The 19,948-nt window shown below is 39.1% G+C and overlaps 1 protein-coding gene and 1 long non-coding RNA gene across 9 annotated transcripts in view; one reads left to right on the top strand and one right to left on the bottom strand.

Annotated features, from left to right (window-relative positions):
• The window catches only part of CUNH3orf22 (chromosome unknown C3orf22 homolog), a 108,188-nt gene that overhangs the window by 38,234 nt on the left and 50,006 nt on the right, over nt 1-19,948 (top strand). For all 7 annotated transcript variants that reach the window (XM_089521222.1, XM_089521212.1, XM_089521192.1 and 4 more), the window contains 5 exons: nt 3,476-3,556; nt 5,355-5,517; nt 7,043-7,117; nt 7,926-8,078; nt 8,905-9,010. In XM_089521222.1, the coding sequence (XP_089377348.1) occupies nt 3,476-3,556; nt 5,355-5,517; nt 7,043-7,117; nt 7,926-8,078; nt 8,905-9,010 (578 nt within the window). The remainder of the gene's footprint in view (nt 1-3,475; nt 3,557-5,354; nt 5,518-7,042; nt 7,118-7,925; nt 8,079-8,904; nt 9,011-19,948) is intronic.
• LOC149321409 (uncharacterized) lies at nt 4,944-15,678 on the bottom strand. 2 transcript variants are annotated; one of them, XR_016280930.1, is made up of 5 exons: nt 15,512-15,678; nt 14,114-14,268; nt 12,669-12,794; nt 11,627-11,672; nt 4,944-5,505 (listed from the first exon to the last, which is right to left on the bottom strand). It is a non-coding gene; the product is annotated as an uncharacterized LOC149321409 (long non-coding RNA). The 2 variants fall into 2 exon arrangements; XR_016280931.1 differs by lacking the exon at nt 14,114-14,268.

The raw sequence follows: 19,948 nt of genomic DNA, 5'->3' as shown, positions 1-19,948 counted from the left end.
TTGGCAATTCATAGATCTTCATTTTTTTATTATATAAATATTCACACATGTTGTTGCTGTTGTTGATTATGATCATGATGATGTGTGCCTTCACATCATTTCCAGCTTAAGACAAACCTATCATAGGGTTTTCTTGGCAAGATTTGTTAAGAGGGGGGTTTGTTTTTGCCTTCCTAGGAGGCTGAGAGAGAGTGACTTGCCCAAGGTCACCCAGTGGGTTTCCATGGCTGAGTGGTGATTTGAATCCTGGTCTCCAGAATTGTTCATCCAATCTTTATATAATGAAGATTGCTAGTGTGGACTTTGAACAAACTGAGGAATGTAGCTGTCTGAAGCCTTCATATTCAGTCTGATTTTTAGAAAAGAGAATTTGGCACAAAGAGAGGTTGCATGATGAAGCTGAGCAGAGAAAATTTAATTTTGAAAACGTTGAAGCAAAGTGCCTTAGACCATTGTGCAATGTGTAATGCAAATTTTGTATTAATTAGAGAGGGATGTAGTTGAGAAAATATTGAAAATATTATTTTCTTTTCAAGAAAGTACTGTAGTGGGAAGAGAAGAAACTTATGAAAATTGAATGGGGAGACTTTTATGAATAGAGCCCTTGTGTCCATGGAAGGCAAATCATTGTCATTGGTCCCAAACTCAAACCACTGTGCCACACTGGCCCTCATAATAGTGCCAGTGGTAGCATATAATTTACCAAATGTTGTGTGCTTACAAGTTGTTTCTAACTTATGGAGACCCTAAAGTGAACTCCTAAGGCAGGAATTCCCAATGGGGTTGTAACCATACCTCAAGGGGTGCGAGATGGAATTTCAGGGGTGCAATAACAATGCTTATATGAATCTAGATTCAGTCCTCTTTTGTCAGTCAAGACAAAATCTAGGACTCTCCGGAATCCACAGGCAGACTTCTTTCATGTTTTCACAAAATCATGAATAAGAAGCAGGAACAAAGAAGTAATTCAATTTTATGTTCACAATTGGGATTCATTTTATTGTATACATTTTTTTTTTCTGAATGAATTAGAATCTAATTTTAACATATATTCATTAAATCAATTTAGAATTTCATTTTATTCACTTATTTATTTTTTAAAGTTTAATTTGTTCGTCCACAGTATTGTATGTGGTTCAATACAATTGAAATTAGATTTCTTTATCTTCAAATGTGATGTTATTTTTGTAAGGGGTATAAACAATAATGAAACATTTCCTAGAGGTGTGGGGCATAGAAAGGTTGAGAACGACTGCCCTAATGGGTTTTCTGGGGCTGTGTCAGGAATTTGACAGATCCTGCCATGAAAATAGCTGGTGTGTTATGCTGTTTGCTGATTTACTTCCGTTTGCTGTTTTACTATTGTGTAAACTGCTACTGTTAATGCTTTATCCAGTTGCATGAGAATGGAAGAGGGGTTTGCTGGTAAAGCTGATGGGATTTGTGGTACTTGTGCAAAGTGAAATAATTGCTTAGCTAGATAATGAACAGATGTGTGTGGGATAGTACCTATATACACCAAAGCCAGGTGTGTGAGCAGCTTGACAGGGTTTGGGAAAGATGTGTGGAGTAAAGTCGGAATAACTCTGGCTATTGAAATGTTTTGGTTTGTGAACGAATGGGGATAAAGCCCACGAATGTATGGGATGGGTATACTGCTTACTCTATGTGGATACCTGGAGATTATGATAGTTCTGTCTGCAGAAGTAATACTCTTAACATCTTTGGTTACTGAAATATGGCTTGCTATTCAAATACAAGACTGGTTTACTGAACTGAATGGAGCAGGCAGTTCTTGACAGGCTGAAAGTGTATGATTCACCAGAGTCACTCAGTGGCCAAGAAGGGAATCAAATCAAGGTAACTCACCCATGGCCAAGCATGGAATCAAACCCTGATCTCCAGAGTTGTAGTCCACACTCAAACCAGACCACACTGACTTTCAGTTCACCAAATATCAATACAGTCGTCCCTTCCAATTTGTGGGGGATCCGTTCTGGGGGGACACACCCGTGAATCAGGAAAATCACCAATATTGGAGCCCCATTGTTTACACTGGGGGCACGCTCCCCTACACAGTGCGCCATTATGTCCCTCCCAGCTTGCCGTCCGTGAAAGACCGAAGGATGCGAACGGCAAGATCGCGAATTGGGACGGATGACTGTATATAATTTTCCTGTTTACATTTTCCCCACTATTTTCTGTTATTTGTTCAGTCAGCCCTTAATATCTATGGGGGTTTTGTTTCCCCCACTTCTCCCCATGGATGAAAAAAACCACAGGACCTCAAGTCTTGCAGTTTTCATGGCTTTCAGTGGATGCTTAAATCCATGGATGGCAAGCTTTGGCAGGCACATTGATATTGTTATACCACAAGTCTGTAATAATATTTTTAATAAATAATAATAAATTTTAAGGCATTCTGCCTTAGTATTATTGATATTATGTCTTCAGCTCATAATACATATCATACAGTTCTTTGTATTGTTATCCCAAGATTGTCTTCTCATTTTGTTTTCCATCTGTCAGATCTCTTTTTATCTTTTTCAGTTAGATGTATTTTTTTTTTGTTACTAGTCCTGTTGCATTGACTATATGTTCCAATAAATTAGATACAAAATAAAGCATTTTTTGGGGAAAGCAGATTGTCAGCTTGAAACGGACAGAGGCTGCTCCAGCCCTGATAACTCCCTGATTGCTCAATGCCTGAAGCAGCTGTAAGATGCTGTATTTTGCATGTGTTTTGGGCCTAAGTTAGACTTTATTTTGCTATGGAAGTCATAATATATTTAATGAAAGAGAATACAGTTAACCTGGAAACAATTCATCCTGTGCCTTTCTTCTGATCTTCTAGGCATATATAGATAAGTTTATTGGAGTTTATCAAACGGGAGGAATTTCTCTTAATTTCAAATGAAAAGGAAGTGGGGTCAGAACGCATTCACGTGAATTCGCTAGTTCAGCTAATTTACGTGAATTCGAATTGTGTTCAGACTGACTTCCCATTGCCCGAAAATAGCTTGCCATTGCCCGAAATTGCATGTGATCACACTCACGCAATAACGTTAAACCCCATGATTGCGTTCAGATTGCCATTGGATTATACTTCCAATTGCCCTTGTCTGATAACGTCCATTGTTTTTGTTGTGTGCCTTTGAGTCATTTCCAACTTCTGGCGATCCTAAGGTGAGGGGGAAAGAAGTTGGAAGACATTTTTAAATAGAGCCCAAGAATGTACTTGTCCCAGTCCCTCCTTATTCTAGCATTGTACACAAAGACAAGATTATATCTTTTTTACTTAGTTGGAGCATTTAAAATTATTTCTTCTGTGTAGATCATTTGATTCAGCTTAAATATAAATGATTTATAATTTCAGACAAGAGTATTGTGTCAGACAGACATGCCATATTTTGATTTCACTGCAGGAATGATATAGATATCTAGATATCACAGCTGAAGTGTGTTCTAATTCTAGAACTGATCCTGCATGTAGAGCAGCAGTGTGGACTATTGGAGAGCTACAGCAACACTTGCAGAGAAAACACCCCTTAGCCTCGTAAGTCATTTTTAAGCTATCCTTTGGACTGTCCTGTTACTACATATTATTGTTTGACAACTTTTTCAGTTCTGTTTACAACAAGCTGTCTTCACTTATTTCACTTAAAGTCAGTTTATTTATATAGCTTACTTTTGAAAAAAGCTTTGCTGCAATTTTCATTTTACAACATTTCAAGAGCACCATATGTGATCCTTGTTCAAGCAGGGAGTGATGAACAGTCGAATTTTAGAGGTTGACAGGACATATAGTGAAGAAATTTTACATATTTAATACTTCTAACATAGTTTTTTGTGGGTTTTTCTGGCTATGTGGCCGTGTTATGGAAGAATTTGTTCCTGATGTTTCAGAGAAGATGCCAGCCACAGTTGCTGGCGAAACATCAGGAATAAACTCTTCCAGAACCCAGCCACATAGCCCAAAAAACCCACAAAAAACTACGGATGCTGACGTGAAAGCCTTCGACTTCACTTCTAACATAATTTCACAGTCCTTTTGCATTTGGAGAACTGGCAGCCTTGTGGGTCGGAGTGAGTCATTCACTATATGATGCATTGGCTTGTGAGGATCGTATAGGGGGCCACCCTTTAGATTCCGTTTTACAGAGAAATTTATTTGAACTTCCTGATAAAACTTGAATAACAAAAATGTCAGCATAGATATAAAAATCCTAGATATGAGTTATTGGCACTTTGTGCAAATCATCCAAGGGTTCATCCGCATTGCAGAAATAATCCAGGTTGACACCGCTTTAACTGCTGTGTCTTAACAATGTGAAATTCTGGAAATTATAGCACCAGAGCTCTTTGACCGAGATGGCTAAATACTTCACAGAATTACAGTTCTCAGAATTCCTTAGTGTTGAGCCAGGGCAGTTACAAGGGCAAAGAAAATGAGGCAGAATTAGCATCCAGAGGCCATTTCTGCCCTGATCGCCCTGAGATTGCTGCAGGACCGCAGCAACCAGATACTGGGATCCCGAGGGCCCACTGCCACAAACTGAATGGGCCTCAGTGTGGCCTCTAAGGGATCTAGGGGCATGTGTTATGTGCATGCCCATGCCCAGTTTGGTCTGATGGTGCCCCTCTGTAAACTTGGATTATTTCTGCAGTGTATATGCATCCCAAATTATACAAATCAACCAAACTTCTTTCCATTATTTAAATTATAGCCATTATTTTTGTAAATGGAAAAGCAATTGAAATATACAGAATGTCTCTGGGATCATGCATATACAAGCATGTGGGAAGAAACTGATTTGTCTTTTTAGCTCCAGAACAAAGATATAATCAGATCAGCAATAGAAAAAAAATGGTCTGAACAAGTTATTATCTCAGAGTAGTTTATTGGTCTGGCTAAAGGACATATAATTCTCAGAAAAAGAAGACATATGAAAGTAAAATAATAATGGTTAAAATATTATTACAAAAAGCAAAATAGATGAATAAATAAAATAAAACTTTTTCCTTAGAGACAACCTTTTCTGTCTGTTTCCAATGAATTATTTGTCTGATATAGCAAATTTACCTAATACAAGCACAGCCATAGTAGCTTTATTGGAACTTTTCTCTTCCCTGCTACTACTTATAGGTTTGCCATTTATTTTCAATATACTACTCATACATCAAAGGACGTATAGGCAGCACGTTGGTCCTACTTAATGAATTTCTGTGTCAAACTGAATTTAAATGTAAAATTTTGAAATGTTTTAGTAAATTTATCTTTTGAACATATGAAAATTGGCTTGCAATCCATTATATGCATTCTTATTTGGTGCTGCATCAATATATCTTTCTAGCTGTGTTCAGAAAAATGAATATTTTCAACATACTCGAAAAAGAAATGTTAAAGCCTCAGTAAGGTGTGAATGCCTCTGCAGCTTGTCTTCGCCATTGTGCTACTTGATAGATGAAGGAATGGTGTATGCAGATAATCAGGAATTTCTGGTTCTTGGTATGCAGGTAAAAAACAAAAAACAAAAATGCATATAATTAAATTAATTAGCTAGCTTTATACTTGTTAGTATAGATAATTTGCAAATGCTATACACATTTAGATGTTTCACAATAGTTGGAAACACAAAAACCCTGCATTAGAATTTGTAAAGGTGTACACGTATTTGAGACTTAAGGGTAACCAGGTTGACCATAATTGGCTTATCGACTGGTGTGAATGCATCCTTTAAAATATTGCTTAGCTATTTTATTTTATTCTGTTTTATGAAATATTCTAATTTGGAGGGAATTCCCGTTCTCTTTCTTGAGGAACTGGCTGAGGCAAGAAGTATAATATTTTTAAGGGTGTGTTTCTAGAAATATAGCATGGTTAAAAATACTCCCAGGAAGTTTATGCAGATAACATCTTAATAAAGCAGTGCACAAATTAAAGTTTTTAAATAAGCAGATCGTATGTTTGCTATAAAGCTTACGTATTCTACACTTATACTTACTTATACTATACTTATACTGTTAGTTTGTAGCTCTGATGATCACAAGGAAATCTGAGGTTGCGCACAAGTTATACAGTAATTTGAACTTTTTTCTTGCATCCTGCCAAGCTTTCAGTCTACCAGTTTTTAATATAGAGCTTTTAAAAATAGATGGCAGTCTGCTAAAGCAGAAGGAATCTTGGTGCGCTATCCTCACAACACCTTTCCCATGCCCCTGCATGCAGAGTTGTGCCTGTGGGACAGGATTAGTACAAACTCTGTACTAGTGATTTTCCCACACTTTATACTTCTACATGCCTATTTGTAGATTTAAAGCATTTCAATCCACCCATATGTCCCTACCCTGGAGCCACAAACTACAGGTTACTCCAAGTTAAAGGGAAGTTTTCTATTTATTATTTTTTTACTATAAATAAATAAATAATATCCTAGGTGCTTCCCGTTTTAGAAAAATACTTTCTTTACAGGGGCATCCCTATATATTACTGTATTTACTCAACCATAAGTCGACCTCATGTATAAGTCGAGGGCAGGTTTTGGGGCCAAAATTATGGATTTTTAAATGACCTGTGGATAAGTCGAGGGTAAAATGTAGGGGCATGTAACAAAGGATCTAAATGATGAAGCAAAAGAAAACAATGCCAAAGAACTTACAAAATTTCAGCAGGCATAACTATGTGCTCACATTAAAGGCTGGATGTATGAGAGAAGAGAAAGAGGTCAGTGCTTCCAGGACAAAATTACACTCTTTCCTTTCACCATGGGATGGTTCCCTTTTTAAAAAATGAGAGTTAAAGTACAGTATCTACACTGACCCATGGATAAGTCAACTCAGATTTTTTCGGTCAATTTTTTGACTTAAATTTCTAGACTTATACATCAGTATCTTCAGTAGCTTATGATGTCCTGCTTCCAGTACCATGGTCTGGAAATAAGATGGTCCTGAAATTACTGTGCTTCTGTGAGTATATAGACAGGGTTTTGTATCACATTCCTGATAATATAATTCAATATAATATAATGATATTTCTTTAAAGGATGGGAGAGTTCTCTTTCTTCATACTTCAATACAGAATTTGGTATATTATGAAATGACAGCTAATAAAGATCCAGTAAGTGCACTTTTCTGACTTTTATTAATGATACTGAAAATGTATATTTCAATGTTAATATAAAATAGAGGTTTTGTAGTACAGCCATTAAAAGGGTAGTTTCCCCCCTCTATACTTCTACATTAGTCAGTTGGGGAACTTGGGGGGAATATTTTCTACATTTGTCTCCTCTGATGGGCTGTACCAGTATGCCCAATGTGACTGCATGGGTTTAGCATATTTTCAACCAGTTGGGGGAGGGGTAGGCTTTGGGGTATGTGGGCAGCTTGGGAAGGTTCCTGGGGTAATTTATTTATTATTTATTATTTATTTTATAGTATTTATAATTGACTGATTGGGGCAGTTTTGATATAAAAAGTGCCTGACTTAAAAAAAAAGGGGGGGGGGGCTGGGAGCATTTGAAGGCTTCAGATTGGCTTCCGGGAACACAAAGAAGGGACCCAAGGGACACGTGTGGCCCATGGCCTTTCCTTTGCTTATCCTGTACAACAGTATATCAATTTATATTCTGTGTATTTGAATGATGAATATGCAGCTGAAATAATTTAATCCACTATAAGAATAGAAATGGAGCCAGTTTTTAAAACTCTTCAGAATCACAAAAAAAATTCTAAGTCTTATATTTTCATGACAACAATTTAATATCATTTAAAGTTAATATGAAGCTGTTATTGTTACTAAAAAGTGTTTGAGAATGTTATACTACTGTTTCATTTATGAGCTTTTTTATTTTATCAAGTGTGTATCCATTCAGTAATTGCAGTTATTAAAGATAAGTGTCAATTAATATATGAATCAATTAATTTAGGTGATCCATTTGAGACATGATGTAACCTATCGGCAACTGATAATCATGTACCAGAGGCCAAAACACAAATTGATACATTTCAGAAACTTGCCTAATCTGGAACTGGTTTTCCAGATAGAAACATCGAATGAAACCACGGTTTTTACAAGGCTTGTGAGTAACAAGAATAACGGAGTAATATTATGAGAACATGACATTCTGACACATTGCTGACAAAACTATTATTATTGTGATTTATAGTTAGCTGGTTTCATCAAACACTTCCTCTGAAGCACCTAGCATGAACTTTCTCTAGTGTTTGACATTTCTAGGTACATTTCTGGATTGATCTTTTAGTACAGAGTATGGTGTTCACTAGTTACTTTTACACTTCTATTAAATTTGACAAAGATTTAGAGAAGCAATTCTGGCAAACACTTATGTTAGCATAAACAAAACATAGAAAGCACTTATAAACATCCAGAGAAGCTGCTATGGAGTAAATATGAGAAATTCTCTTCCACATTTTAGTACATTGTAAGAATTTCTGGGAACACAGCCATTTGTGTATAGTCTTCCAGGTTACATTCTCATGACTTAATTCATGAAGCATAGCAGTCACAGCCCAGAAATGAGAAATGTTATTAACAGATGTGAGTATGAAACAAAAGTACTAAGTGAAACAGAATAACGGCATTAGGATAAGAGCCCACATTTATGCATTTTATATAACAAATAGGTGGTATCTCATGAACTGCATATGATAATGATGATTACTGTAGATGTAATTCCACCATCCTTTCTTATAGTCATTGCAGAAATGATGAAAGAGCAAAAAATTGACTGAAAAAGGCTAATTGCTTCATAAAATAAAAAGAATGAATGTTCTATTCAGAACAAGGTGGTAATGTGAACACTTTTCATTTATTAACTATAAATTTAATGTGTAAACAGAAAGAAAGCTTATGTGTGTCAAACTAAAATTATATGTATATTTCAGAACAGTTCACTATTTATTGGCTTAACATCTGGAATTGTGGATATTTTAAATATTCACAATAAAGAGGAAGGAATCACATTTTCTGGAAAAAGTCTGAATAATAATGGTAAGATTATTAGTAATAATAATTGAATGTCCATGTAATTTGGAGGCTAATTTTTGATATTTGAGATGGGAATAAATCAGTACTTAAAATAAGATTAAAAATATATTGTTCTCAAGTTTTACTCAGAATTTTTTTCTGGCTTAGTAACCGGGGTGGGGTGGAGGCATGATCCAAAGTTAAACAAATTTAAATCACTCTGGTGCCAAGGGCATGGTTTAAATCTATCTACTGGAAAAACTGGGATTTTATAAAATCAGTTTTGCCAAAGTGAGTTATATTTGGGTGATTTGCTTTAAGGCAAAGGTATACAGTTGCCAAACTACGTGAATTTAAAATACAAATTGGTCTTCTAGTTAGTCAGTAGCTGTTCCTTGATGGGTGGGTGTATGTTCTGAGGGCAGGGAACTGCCTAATTAAAAGTTTGTATGTACAGCGCTGTGTAAATTTACAGCGCTTTATAAATAAAGGTTAATAATAATAATAATAATTGGAATCCGGCACACTGAGCCCATGGAGACTACAGGTCCTTGTCATTCACATGGACAGAGACAAGGCTCCAGCCAAACTCCTGTAACCCTGGTGCCAAAATGGAAAAAAAGGTTTTTCCCCACTCTCTCATCTTCCCCAACTCGTGTCAGACTGTTGGAGTTATAGTCCAAAGCACTTGGAGATGATAGATTTTTCCAGCCTTGGTTTTGGTCTTTAAAGACTAATTCCACCGCCCGTAAATTCTACTAGCACTAATTAATACCTTCTTAAAAATCACAAGAACAACCAACCAACTGTACTCATTTTCTATCTGATTTTTTTTCACTTTCATCCACCCCAAAATGCCCTCAAACAACAATTTAGGACCTCCAATGCTTTCCCAAGATTTGCTGGTAGAAATTATACAGCTGGGTTAGGATCTCAGTCCAGATTTCCAGATAACTTTACCTGTCAGATTAAAAAAGACATGCCAAGTCCATAGGAAATAGCATCATCCCCCAGTACCACCCTCTAGAACTTATTCTTCCAAAAGGGGTGGAGCCATTGTAGCTTGCTCCCAAGCTAATACCAGCTAGATTATCATAGGATACCATGGCCAATGATCCAGCATAATTATGAGATCACCAGGGCATCCAGAATTTACCTAGATTTAATTTAATATCTATGTTTGGATCCAAGATTGGAATGCAACCTAATAATCAGTTTGGCCATCAGAAACCTGGAATTAGCTAGACACCACACATTCAAATAGCTTGTCCAAAAATGATACTAGTTAGAGGACCAGGCAATAGTTTGTAAATCAAAAGCCCAGCATTTCCTCCTCTTTGGAACCTCTCCCCTTCCCTTCCCTTCCAGCCCAAAGCATGCACATAATCTGTCACAGTAATAATAATAATAATAATAATAATAATAATAATGATAATGATAATAATAATCTATGTTTGTTTGCTTGGGAGGCCACCTCAGAATGCCATCTCTGCATCCTCTTTCTTTGCTTTCCCTCCGATTGCCACCCCAGAATGCCATCTCTTCTTACATACACATATGTAGCAAAAGCATTCACACATTGTATCAATTTGCCAAATTTAAAAGGGAAACATATGTAGCACAAGCATTCCCATATTCTGTCACACACAAAATTTTTTTTTTAAAAAAAATGCCGCTTGCAAAGCGACCGGTGCGAGAGGGGAGGCATGTTCCACCCTCTGCCCTCCCTCTGACCTAAATCCCTCCCCTGAACTTGACCCGATCATGACCGGGGCCAAGTTCACATTTGCCAGCAGCAGGAAAGAAACGGGTTTTCCTAAAAGACACGGGAAATAATCCACTTTTGGAAAAAACGCTCTAAGGGGGATTTGCCCTGCATCTGGTGTGCAAGACCCTGATCCTGATGTGTTTAAACCAGTGCCAGTGGGAACTTCCCACTTTTAATCCAGGTTACAATTCAGTACACAAGGTAGTCGGAATGGCCCCTGAGATTGCAGAGCAGTGAGATTTCCTTTCCAGTGGGGAATGTAGACAGGATAGGTGGGAAATGTGTTGGTCTCTTCTCCCCCTGTCCCACTGAAGCTTGGAATGGGTGATGTGAGCAGAAGGAGAAATCATGCTGGTGTCCCTGGCCTGAGAATTCCCCTGGCTCTCAACTGGTGTTCCTCTCTCTCTCCTACCCTGCTTGAATTCTCTGTGGGGAACATCCATAGAGCAATGGGGAGAACCATCTAATTTATCCAATATCAGACTGGAAATTGGTAGATAAAATAATTAATAAATTAATGACTAAACAAACAACCAAAAAATTAAAACTTTTGTAGTTCCTATTTTGTTTAGTTACATTTAAACCCTTAAGTTTATGATAGGGACCAATCACAGGCAACGGAAATATTTGTTGTCTCTTTCTCATACCTTCCTAATAATATCTGCTATGACACGAAATATTAATATTATAGTTCAGGGTTTGATTTGGTGTATGTATGTAAAAGGTGAAATGTAAGTAGTATCTGTGTCACAACCCTCGATTTCCTAAGGAACTGGAAAAGTTTGACGCATATATTTTAAAGGTGTGGCATGCCTGCTTAGTACAGAACTTCCTCCTTATCTGCTTGCAACAACTAATTTGTATCTTCTTACTCAGGATGGTGGCATTTCTCTTCTGTGTAGGTGGCATGCTGCAAACCTGAATTTAAAAAGGAAAAAAAACACTTGTTTGTTTAGTTCCTACATTCATGACCATTGCAAAACAACACAGCTTGCCTCTAGCATTTTCACACACAAATTTTAAAAAGCTGCTCTATCCAAAAAGTAATACAATTACCGTATTTTCTGGTGTATAAGATGACTGGGTGTATAAGACGACCCCCAACTTTTCCAGTTAAAATATAGAGTTTGGGATATACTCGCTATATAAGACTACACCTTTTCCAATGCACACCAAATAAAAATTAAAAAAAACATCAGATTTGATTTCAATATGGTAATTCAAATGCTTATGACATGCAGGTACTTAGCAGGAAAACTTGTTGTATACAAAGCCTGCTTGGATTGGTCAGCTCTCGCTGCTTGCCCAACCTTCCCTGTCTTCAAGACTATCAGAGCAATGGGAAGCCAGTTCGAATGCAATTCGCATTCACATAAATTCTCTGAACTAGCGAATTCACGTGAATGCGTTCTGGCCCCACTTTCTTTTCATTCAAAATTAAAAGAAATTCCTCACATGTGATAAACTCCTCTCTCTCCACTCTTATCATTTTCTTGTCATGCCCCCCCCCCCCCCCCCAAGTGTTGTCTCTTTTTTTCCTCTGGCCTCAGCTTCTCTCTTTAAATGTACTTGTGTTTGAAAAGTTTCCACTCCGAATTTTTCTCTAACATGCACTCTGAATGTCTCTTCTGCTTGGGGGAAGGGCATAGGACATATTGTTGAGCACTGTGCTATTTGCAGGGGATTCACAGCCCAAGATCTCAAGAATAGGACTCAATGCTATTCAACTTTCTGCCTCCAAGTTTATTGTTGGGTACAGTCCTTTATAGTTTCTGAAGCCATAGTCTCCAGCAAGTCTACACTGCTGGCTTCCATCCCACTCTCCAAATCAAAAAATCCCAGCTCCACTCTGAAATTGACAGTTATTCCTGTCTCTGCTATGGAACTAACATCTATACTGACTTAGATACTGACTTTGATACCGATAGACACTTCATCCATATTGATGTCATCTCAAGAACTAGCCAAGAAGTCCAAATCTGGCCACAAGCGACCTCATTCACCTGATCAGCATTTTGATGTTCATTGTGACTTGGATGCCTTTGTGGGAAAGGTGAAGTAGAAGAAGAAAAACTCGAAACCTCCTACTGTGCAAACAACTTCCACAATTCCACAGGATTCAGGGGTCTTATTGGCATCAACAGCTGCTACTTCCCAGGAAACTGTGCAGCCTCCGAGGTCATGCGTCCTTGACTTTCTGTTGCCATTCCTCCTGGCTCTCCATCTGGCATCAAGACCAGTATTCTCCTATGGAATCAGATCCTCTCTTGCTGACCCAAAGACCAAGGTTCTCCTCACCTCAATACTGATGGGACAGATCTCCCTTTATGAAGAATCAGACACTTACTTCTTCAACATGAGGCTATTCTTATTGAGGTGACTCCCCATACACTTCCCTGTTGTATCTCGATAGATACTAACTTGAGGACCTATGGAGCAACGCCCTGCATCATACTGTTCCTACTCACGTTACTACCAGGACTGATACCACCGGAGGGCTCCAACACTATTCCGTCACTCCCTGCAGTGGTACCAAAGCTGGCCCCATTCATCTTCTGATAGGAGAGGAAGATACTAATTGAAGTACTGACTTTTACCTCTGTCGTTCACCACCTTCTCCTCAGTGTTGGGAATGTTCACCACCTTCATTTTTCCTGCACCTTCCTCTGCACTCCAGGGTCCCTCCCTCTCTACCACCGTGTACTATTGGTACTTTGTTCTATCCTCCACCTTCCCCTCCTCTGATGCCCTTACTATTGATGCCGACTGTTATAGTACCAATCTGAATGTTGCTTCTATCGGTATCAACCCCAATACTGAGTGTTCTTTTTAACTCAACTACTGATGAGTCCCTGTATCACCTCTGCAAGGTGCAAGTCACTGTGAGGATGATTGGCCTTTCTGGACAAAAAACACCAGCAACACTTGTTCAAGCCTTACTGGCATTGCCAACCTTCCACCTCCACTTTCTCCAGATCAAGGTCTGGATTCTCTTGCCCATCATCTCAGACCTCCTCTTTCCAATGGTGTTTCTTTAAATCCACCACATTTCAGACTCCCACCTTTTAAAAAATCCTCTTCATCCTGCAAATCTCATTTCTGACTCCTTGCTGAGGACACCAGTTCAATCAATCCCAAACCCCTCTGTCATAGGCCCACTGTCTTCTCAAGTCCCCATGTTATGCTGCCATTACTCCACCTGGCAGAACATCACCATAGATGCTTGGGTTGTCACCATCATTGGTATGGGCTATGCCACAGAATTCTGAAATATTTCCCCTGTTGACATGTTTCGACATACCCAGGCTGTGTAGAGGAAATCAGCACACTCCTTCGATAGGGCGCTGTGCAATGTATACCTGCAAATTGCAAGAGGAGCAACTTCTTCTCCAGGTACTTCATAGTTCTCAAAAGGGATGGAGGACTTTGGCCAATATTGGATCTCAGAGGAGTCAACAGTTACATCAGACCCAGGAGATTCAAAATGGTCATGTTGCATGCCATGCTACCTTTCCTGCATATGAACAATTGATATGCATCAATAGACCTGAAAGATGCATCCTTTCACATCAGAATCCGCCCCCAACACTACAGATTCCTTTGCTTTGCAATAGGCAACAACCTCTATCAGTACAAGATGCTTCCCTTTGGACTTTCAACAGCCCTGAGAGTATTCACCAAATGTATGGCTGTAGTTGCTTCACATTTGAGAACCCAGGGCTTCTAAATCTACCCTTACCTCCACAAAGGTATGCCATTCCACATCCCAAACCCAGTGTGCATGGTGACCACTGATGCCTCAGAAAAAGGTTGGTGTGCCCATTGCAGTGGCCTGATGGTGCAAAGGCTTTGGTCTTCTGCTGAATCAATTCTACACATCAATGCCTTAGAGATTTTAGCAGTGTTCAAGGCCCTCAAGGCATTTGAGAAATTGATTGGGAATTGGACAGTTCAGGTTATTATGGACAACACAATTGTAGTTTGCTACATAAACAGAGAGGAACACACTCCTCCACATTACTCCATCTGGCCCTACACCTGTGGCATTGGTTGTGTGCAGTGAAGAATACATCCGATAGCAGTTCATCTGACAGGCAAGGACAAGTGGACCCTATCAGACAATTTTTTTTACAGATCACATCAAGATGGGGGTCTATCTCAGATAGACCTGTTTGCCAAAGTACACAACACAAAGTGTCCTCATTTGTACTCACAGGTTGGACAAGGTGAGGGGGTCACTGGGAAACACCTTTCTTTTACTATGGCCCTAGTGTCTACTGTATACATTCCCTCCATTTCCCTGCTGTCAAAAGTGGTAGTAAGACTTGCAGGGGACATGGCCAATGCCATATTAATAACACCATTTCTCCATCTGTCATAGTTGAGGTACCTGAATCTTCCGATATGGATGGACCTCCTCTCACACTACAAGGGTCGAGTCCTATATTGGACCTTCAGACTTTCTGCCTAATGGCTCCTGAACTCCTCTGCATCTTTTCCACTGCTAGATTCTACTAAATGTGCCTGTGATTACAAATGGTAACACTTCTGTTCCTTCACTAATTCAAGATCAGAGCTGACTTCTCTAGCACAGATATCTATTGTCCTGCACTTCCTCTTGCACCTTGTGGAAAGGGGACTTGTCTTTTCAACTATAAAGATCTACCGTATTTTCCGGCGTACAAGACTACTTTCTGACCCTCTAAAACAGGGTCAAAAGTTGGGGGGGCGTCTTGTACGCCGGTAAGAGCACTTACCTGGTTGTCCTGCCAGCTTCCAAAGGCCTCCGGAGCTCTTTGGAAGCCGGCGTTTGTGGGCATCAGGCCCCCTAAACTTGGCCTATAGTAGGCCAGGGCACTGCCTGCATGCAAGGCAGGCTTTGAAGGCCTCAGCAAAGGCCTGAGGTAAATAAAAATAAAAATAAAAAATGAGAGAGAGAGAGAGAAATAGAGAGGGAGGGAGGGAGAGAGAGAGAGGGAGGGAGATAGAGAGAGAGAGGGAGAGAGAGAGATAGAAAAAGGGAGAGAGAGGGAGGGAGATAGAGAGAGAGGGAGAGGGAGATAGAGAGGGGGGAGGGAGATAGAGGGAGATAGATAGAGAGAAATAGAGAGAGGGGGGGAGGCAGAGAGAGAGAGAAATAGATAGATAGATAGATAGATAGATAGATAGATAGATAGATAGATAGATGCCGAGAGAGAGAAATAGATAGAGAGAGAGAGAGAGAAATAGAGAGGGAGGGAGAGAGAGGGAGGGAGGGAGATAGAGAGAGAGAGGGAGGGAGAGAGAGAGGGAGGGAGGGAGATAGAGAGAGGGAGAGAGAGAGGGAGATAGAGAGAGAGGGGGAGATAGAGAGAGAGAGAAATAGAGAGAGGGGGAGGGAGAGAGAGAGAGAAATAGATAGATAGATAGATAGATAGATAGATAGATAGATAGATAGAGAAATAGATAGGGAGATAGAGATAGAGAGAGAGAGAGAGAGAGAGATAGAGATGGATGGATGGATGGATAGATAGATAGATAGATAGATAGATAGATAGATAGATAGATAGATAGATGAGAAAGAGAGAGAGAGAGAGAGATAAGCAACCAGGCAAGCAAGCAAGCCAAGATTAGAGAATGAGTTGGGGTAAATGCAGTGATGTTTTTTAAATTTTTATTTGGTGTGCATTGGAAGAGGGGTGGTCTTATACGGCAAGTATATCCCAAACTCTATATTTTAACTGGAAAAGTTGGGGGTCGTCTTATACGCCTAGTCGTCTTATACACCGGAAAATACGGTACTTGGCGGCAATTGTTGCTCATCATATGACTCAAACTCTCTTTATTGACCCGATTGTTAAGAAATTCCTTAAGAGCTTAGCTCTCCTGTACCCACTGCTGGCCTCTGAAACTTCACCTTGGTCGCTGTCCTTGGTCCTTTCTCAACTGACACACCAACCCTTTGAACAAATGGCCTCTTCCTTACCCTGAAGACAGCCTTTATGGTGGCTATTACCTCCACAAGGAGAACCTCTGAGCTTACTATTCTTCATTACAATGAATCCTTTCTCATCTTCCACCAAGAGAAAGTACTGTTACAACCAGACATCTCCTTTGTACCAAAGGTAGTGTCTCAATTCCAAGTTAACCCATGCATTGTGTTACTCGCATTTTACCCTAATCCGCAGTCTGCCCTGGATAAGTTGTTCTCTGAACAGGATGGTCTTCAACTCCAATCTTTAACCAGCTTCAAAACGGAGTTGAAGACCATCCTGTTCAGAGAAGCGTTCCCAGGCATTGCATAACTGTCACTTGCTATTTGATGTTCTTTCGTTGCCTGTTTTTGAAATCATTTCCTGTATTGCTATGTACTTTATATGTATTATCCTACTAGAGAGGCAGGCTAACTCCAACAGGCCTCCCTGGAAGAAGTTAACCCATCCATTAAGAAGCCAAGCCCTCCCTCCAGTCCATCTGCCTTGGTCCAGGCCTCGGAGGTAGAGAAGAACTGCTGGCCCTCATCCCCTTCCCCTCCACCACTCCCTTCTCCTTTTGTGTCGTGTCTTTTTAGATTGTAAGCCTGAGGGCAGGGAACCGCCTAATTAAAAGATTGTATGTACAGCGCTGTGTAAATTTACAGCGCTTTATAAACAAAGGTTAATAATACTACTAATAATAAATACACTGCTTGGACGTCTTTTGGACACTTGTCTTTTTATATCCAAAGGACAGATTCGTTTCATCTCTTTAACAGACTCTTCATTTGCCATGGATGTGCCTGGAAAGGTAAGAGTGTGGTTTCTCAAAAAAATGGATTGTACAAGTTGTTTGCTTGGCTTATGAAATAACGAAGCACCCAATTCCGATTACTTCCAGGCTCACTCTACCAGAGCAATTGCCTCCTCAATGGCTTTTTTTTTACAAGGAATCTCCTTGCCTGACTTGTGTAAAGCTGTTACTTGATCTCAACCTTCTACTTTTAATCAACATTACCACTTGGATTGCAGATCTAGAGCAGTTGCTGATTTTGGTCTTGCTGTCCTTTCTTCTGTTCTTCAGAGACCTGACCCTCCTACAGTCACCCAGGCACAGAGATCACAATGAAGAAAAACAGGTTGCTTACATGTAACTGTGGTTCTTCGAGTGGTGATCTATGCCCTCACACAATCTGCCCTGTGTCCCCTGTTATATATGGTAGACTTCAAAACTGAGGAGATAGTAACTTGGCGGGCTGGAGCATGCGCAGTAGGCAGTGGGGATAGGATATTTCTACCAAGCTACTGAGCTCTAGAATGTTCCATAGGTGATCTCTGCGCAGGCACAGAACCCATTTATGTGAGGGCACAGATGACCACTTGAAGAATCACAGTTACAGATAAGATACCTGATCTTCTGTAGCAACATGGCAAGGTAGTCCTTGGACATGAATCATTTTCTTGCTATTTTTCTGTACAATACATTTTACATCGGTATGTGGTAAAAGCATTGTGAGCCAACTACACACATTCCATTGTTAATCATGTCCGTTTTTATACATCATGTAAGTAAATGATTATGAGCAGGATTGATTTGGAGATTTTGGTTGTAGGTGTTAAGAGTTTGTTTGTTTTGGGGTTGTTGTTTTTTTGCAAGGAAGATGTGCCAGTAATTTTAACTCTTCCTCCAAATGCTAAACCTATTTGCAGCTACCAGAGCTTCCTGTAAATCAACCTAATTTCCCCATTTGGATATGTACATACATAAGTTTTGGGTACTCTTGACAACTGAAGGAAAGAAAGAATTCACTGTCATGTTTGGATACTGAAACTGCCTCCTCACCCTAAAGGATTGGGTTGGGCCTAGGATTATGTCAGAAGGTTGAGTAACTATTTCATGATCAACAGCACAGAGTTTCCTCTGTGATTAATATGAACTTGTGTGACTCCTATTTAATTCCATCTATATATGTATTAATTAGTAAAAGAGTTTAATTTAAGCTCTGTTGTCTTTTGTTAAATGATTCCACAGATAAATTTTGTAAGTTATTTTCTTAAATAAAAAAAGGATTCTATGTGATGCATTTTTACCTGGCCCAAGCTTGTATTGATATGCTACTATAATCTGGTTTTCACTCTTTGCTGTTCTGTTCACCTAGGTTCCCCCCCCCCTTTTTATTGAACTATTTTTAAAACACATTTTTTAGAAACTAAGAAGGGCATAGTAGCTTCCAAAGGAATAGCTCAATTCAAGGTGCTGGTGTTGACCTACAAAGCCCTAAACAACTTGGCCAGGATAATAATAATAATAATAATAATAATAATAATAATAATATGTTTTATTTATATACCGCTATTCCAAAGATCATAGCGGTGAACAGCAAGTAAGCTAATTAGCAAGTAAGCTAATTTGCCCCCAACAGTCTGGGTACTCATTTTAGCGACCTTGGAAGGAGGCAAGCCTGAGTCGAGCTTGGGCCCTTTTGCTGGTCTTGAACTCGCAACCTTGTGGTTTTGAGTGAATGGCTGCAGTACAGACATTTAACCACTGCACCACCATCTGAAAGACCATCTCCTTCCATTTCAGCCTCTTTAGAGGAAGCCCTGTTGCATGTCTCAACACCTTGTGAAGTTAGGTTGGTGGGTACACATAATAGGGGTTTCACTTTATCAGTGCCTCAATTGTGGAATGAAGGAAGACCCATCTCTTTCATGCTTTCAGTGGACACCCAAAACACTGTTATTTCACATGGCATTTAGTGCTTGAAATTGCTGTTTTAACTGTTTTAAAACTGGATTCTGGGATTGTTTTAAAATTGCTTTTTAGGAGTCTTTAAAGAGTATTTTAATGTGCTTTCAAAATGCTTTTATCTTTGTATTGTTTTAATTGATTTTTATTTGTTCATCACATTGGGAGTCCTTGTGGATTGTTAGGTGATACAGAAATACTTAAATTACCAGTATATCTAAGCCATCTTAGTTTTATGAGTAAATGTATTATTTTGATGTACTGAACTAGCTCGAACATTCTCTTTTCCATGTTTAGTAGCTTGGGAGTGTATGATTAGATCTTAATTTTCCTACTTTGCTTAAAGATGTCTGTTTCATACTTTGATACAGTATAATTAGATTATATATGTATAAATTAAATATCCCCACCACATGCAAATAAATTTGAAAAATAGATATGATTAAAATGATTTGGTTGAGGAATTCACTAGTTTATTTTGTAAGTAGACA

This window comes from Sceloporus occidentalis, unplaced genomic scaffold (genome assembly GCF_023333645.1).
Source record: "Sceloporus occidentalis isolate IW3139 unplaced genomic scaffold, rSceOcc1.0.p SCAF_1, whole genome shotgun sequence".
NCBI classification, from domain to species: Eukaryota; Metazoa; Chordata; class Lepidosauria; order Squamata; family Phrynosomatidae; genus Sceloporus; species Sceloporus occidentalis.
Note: the sequence above shows the minus strand (reverse complement) of the source record. Positions and strands in the feature narration are given on the sequence as shown.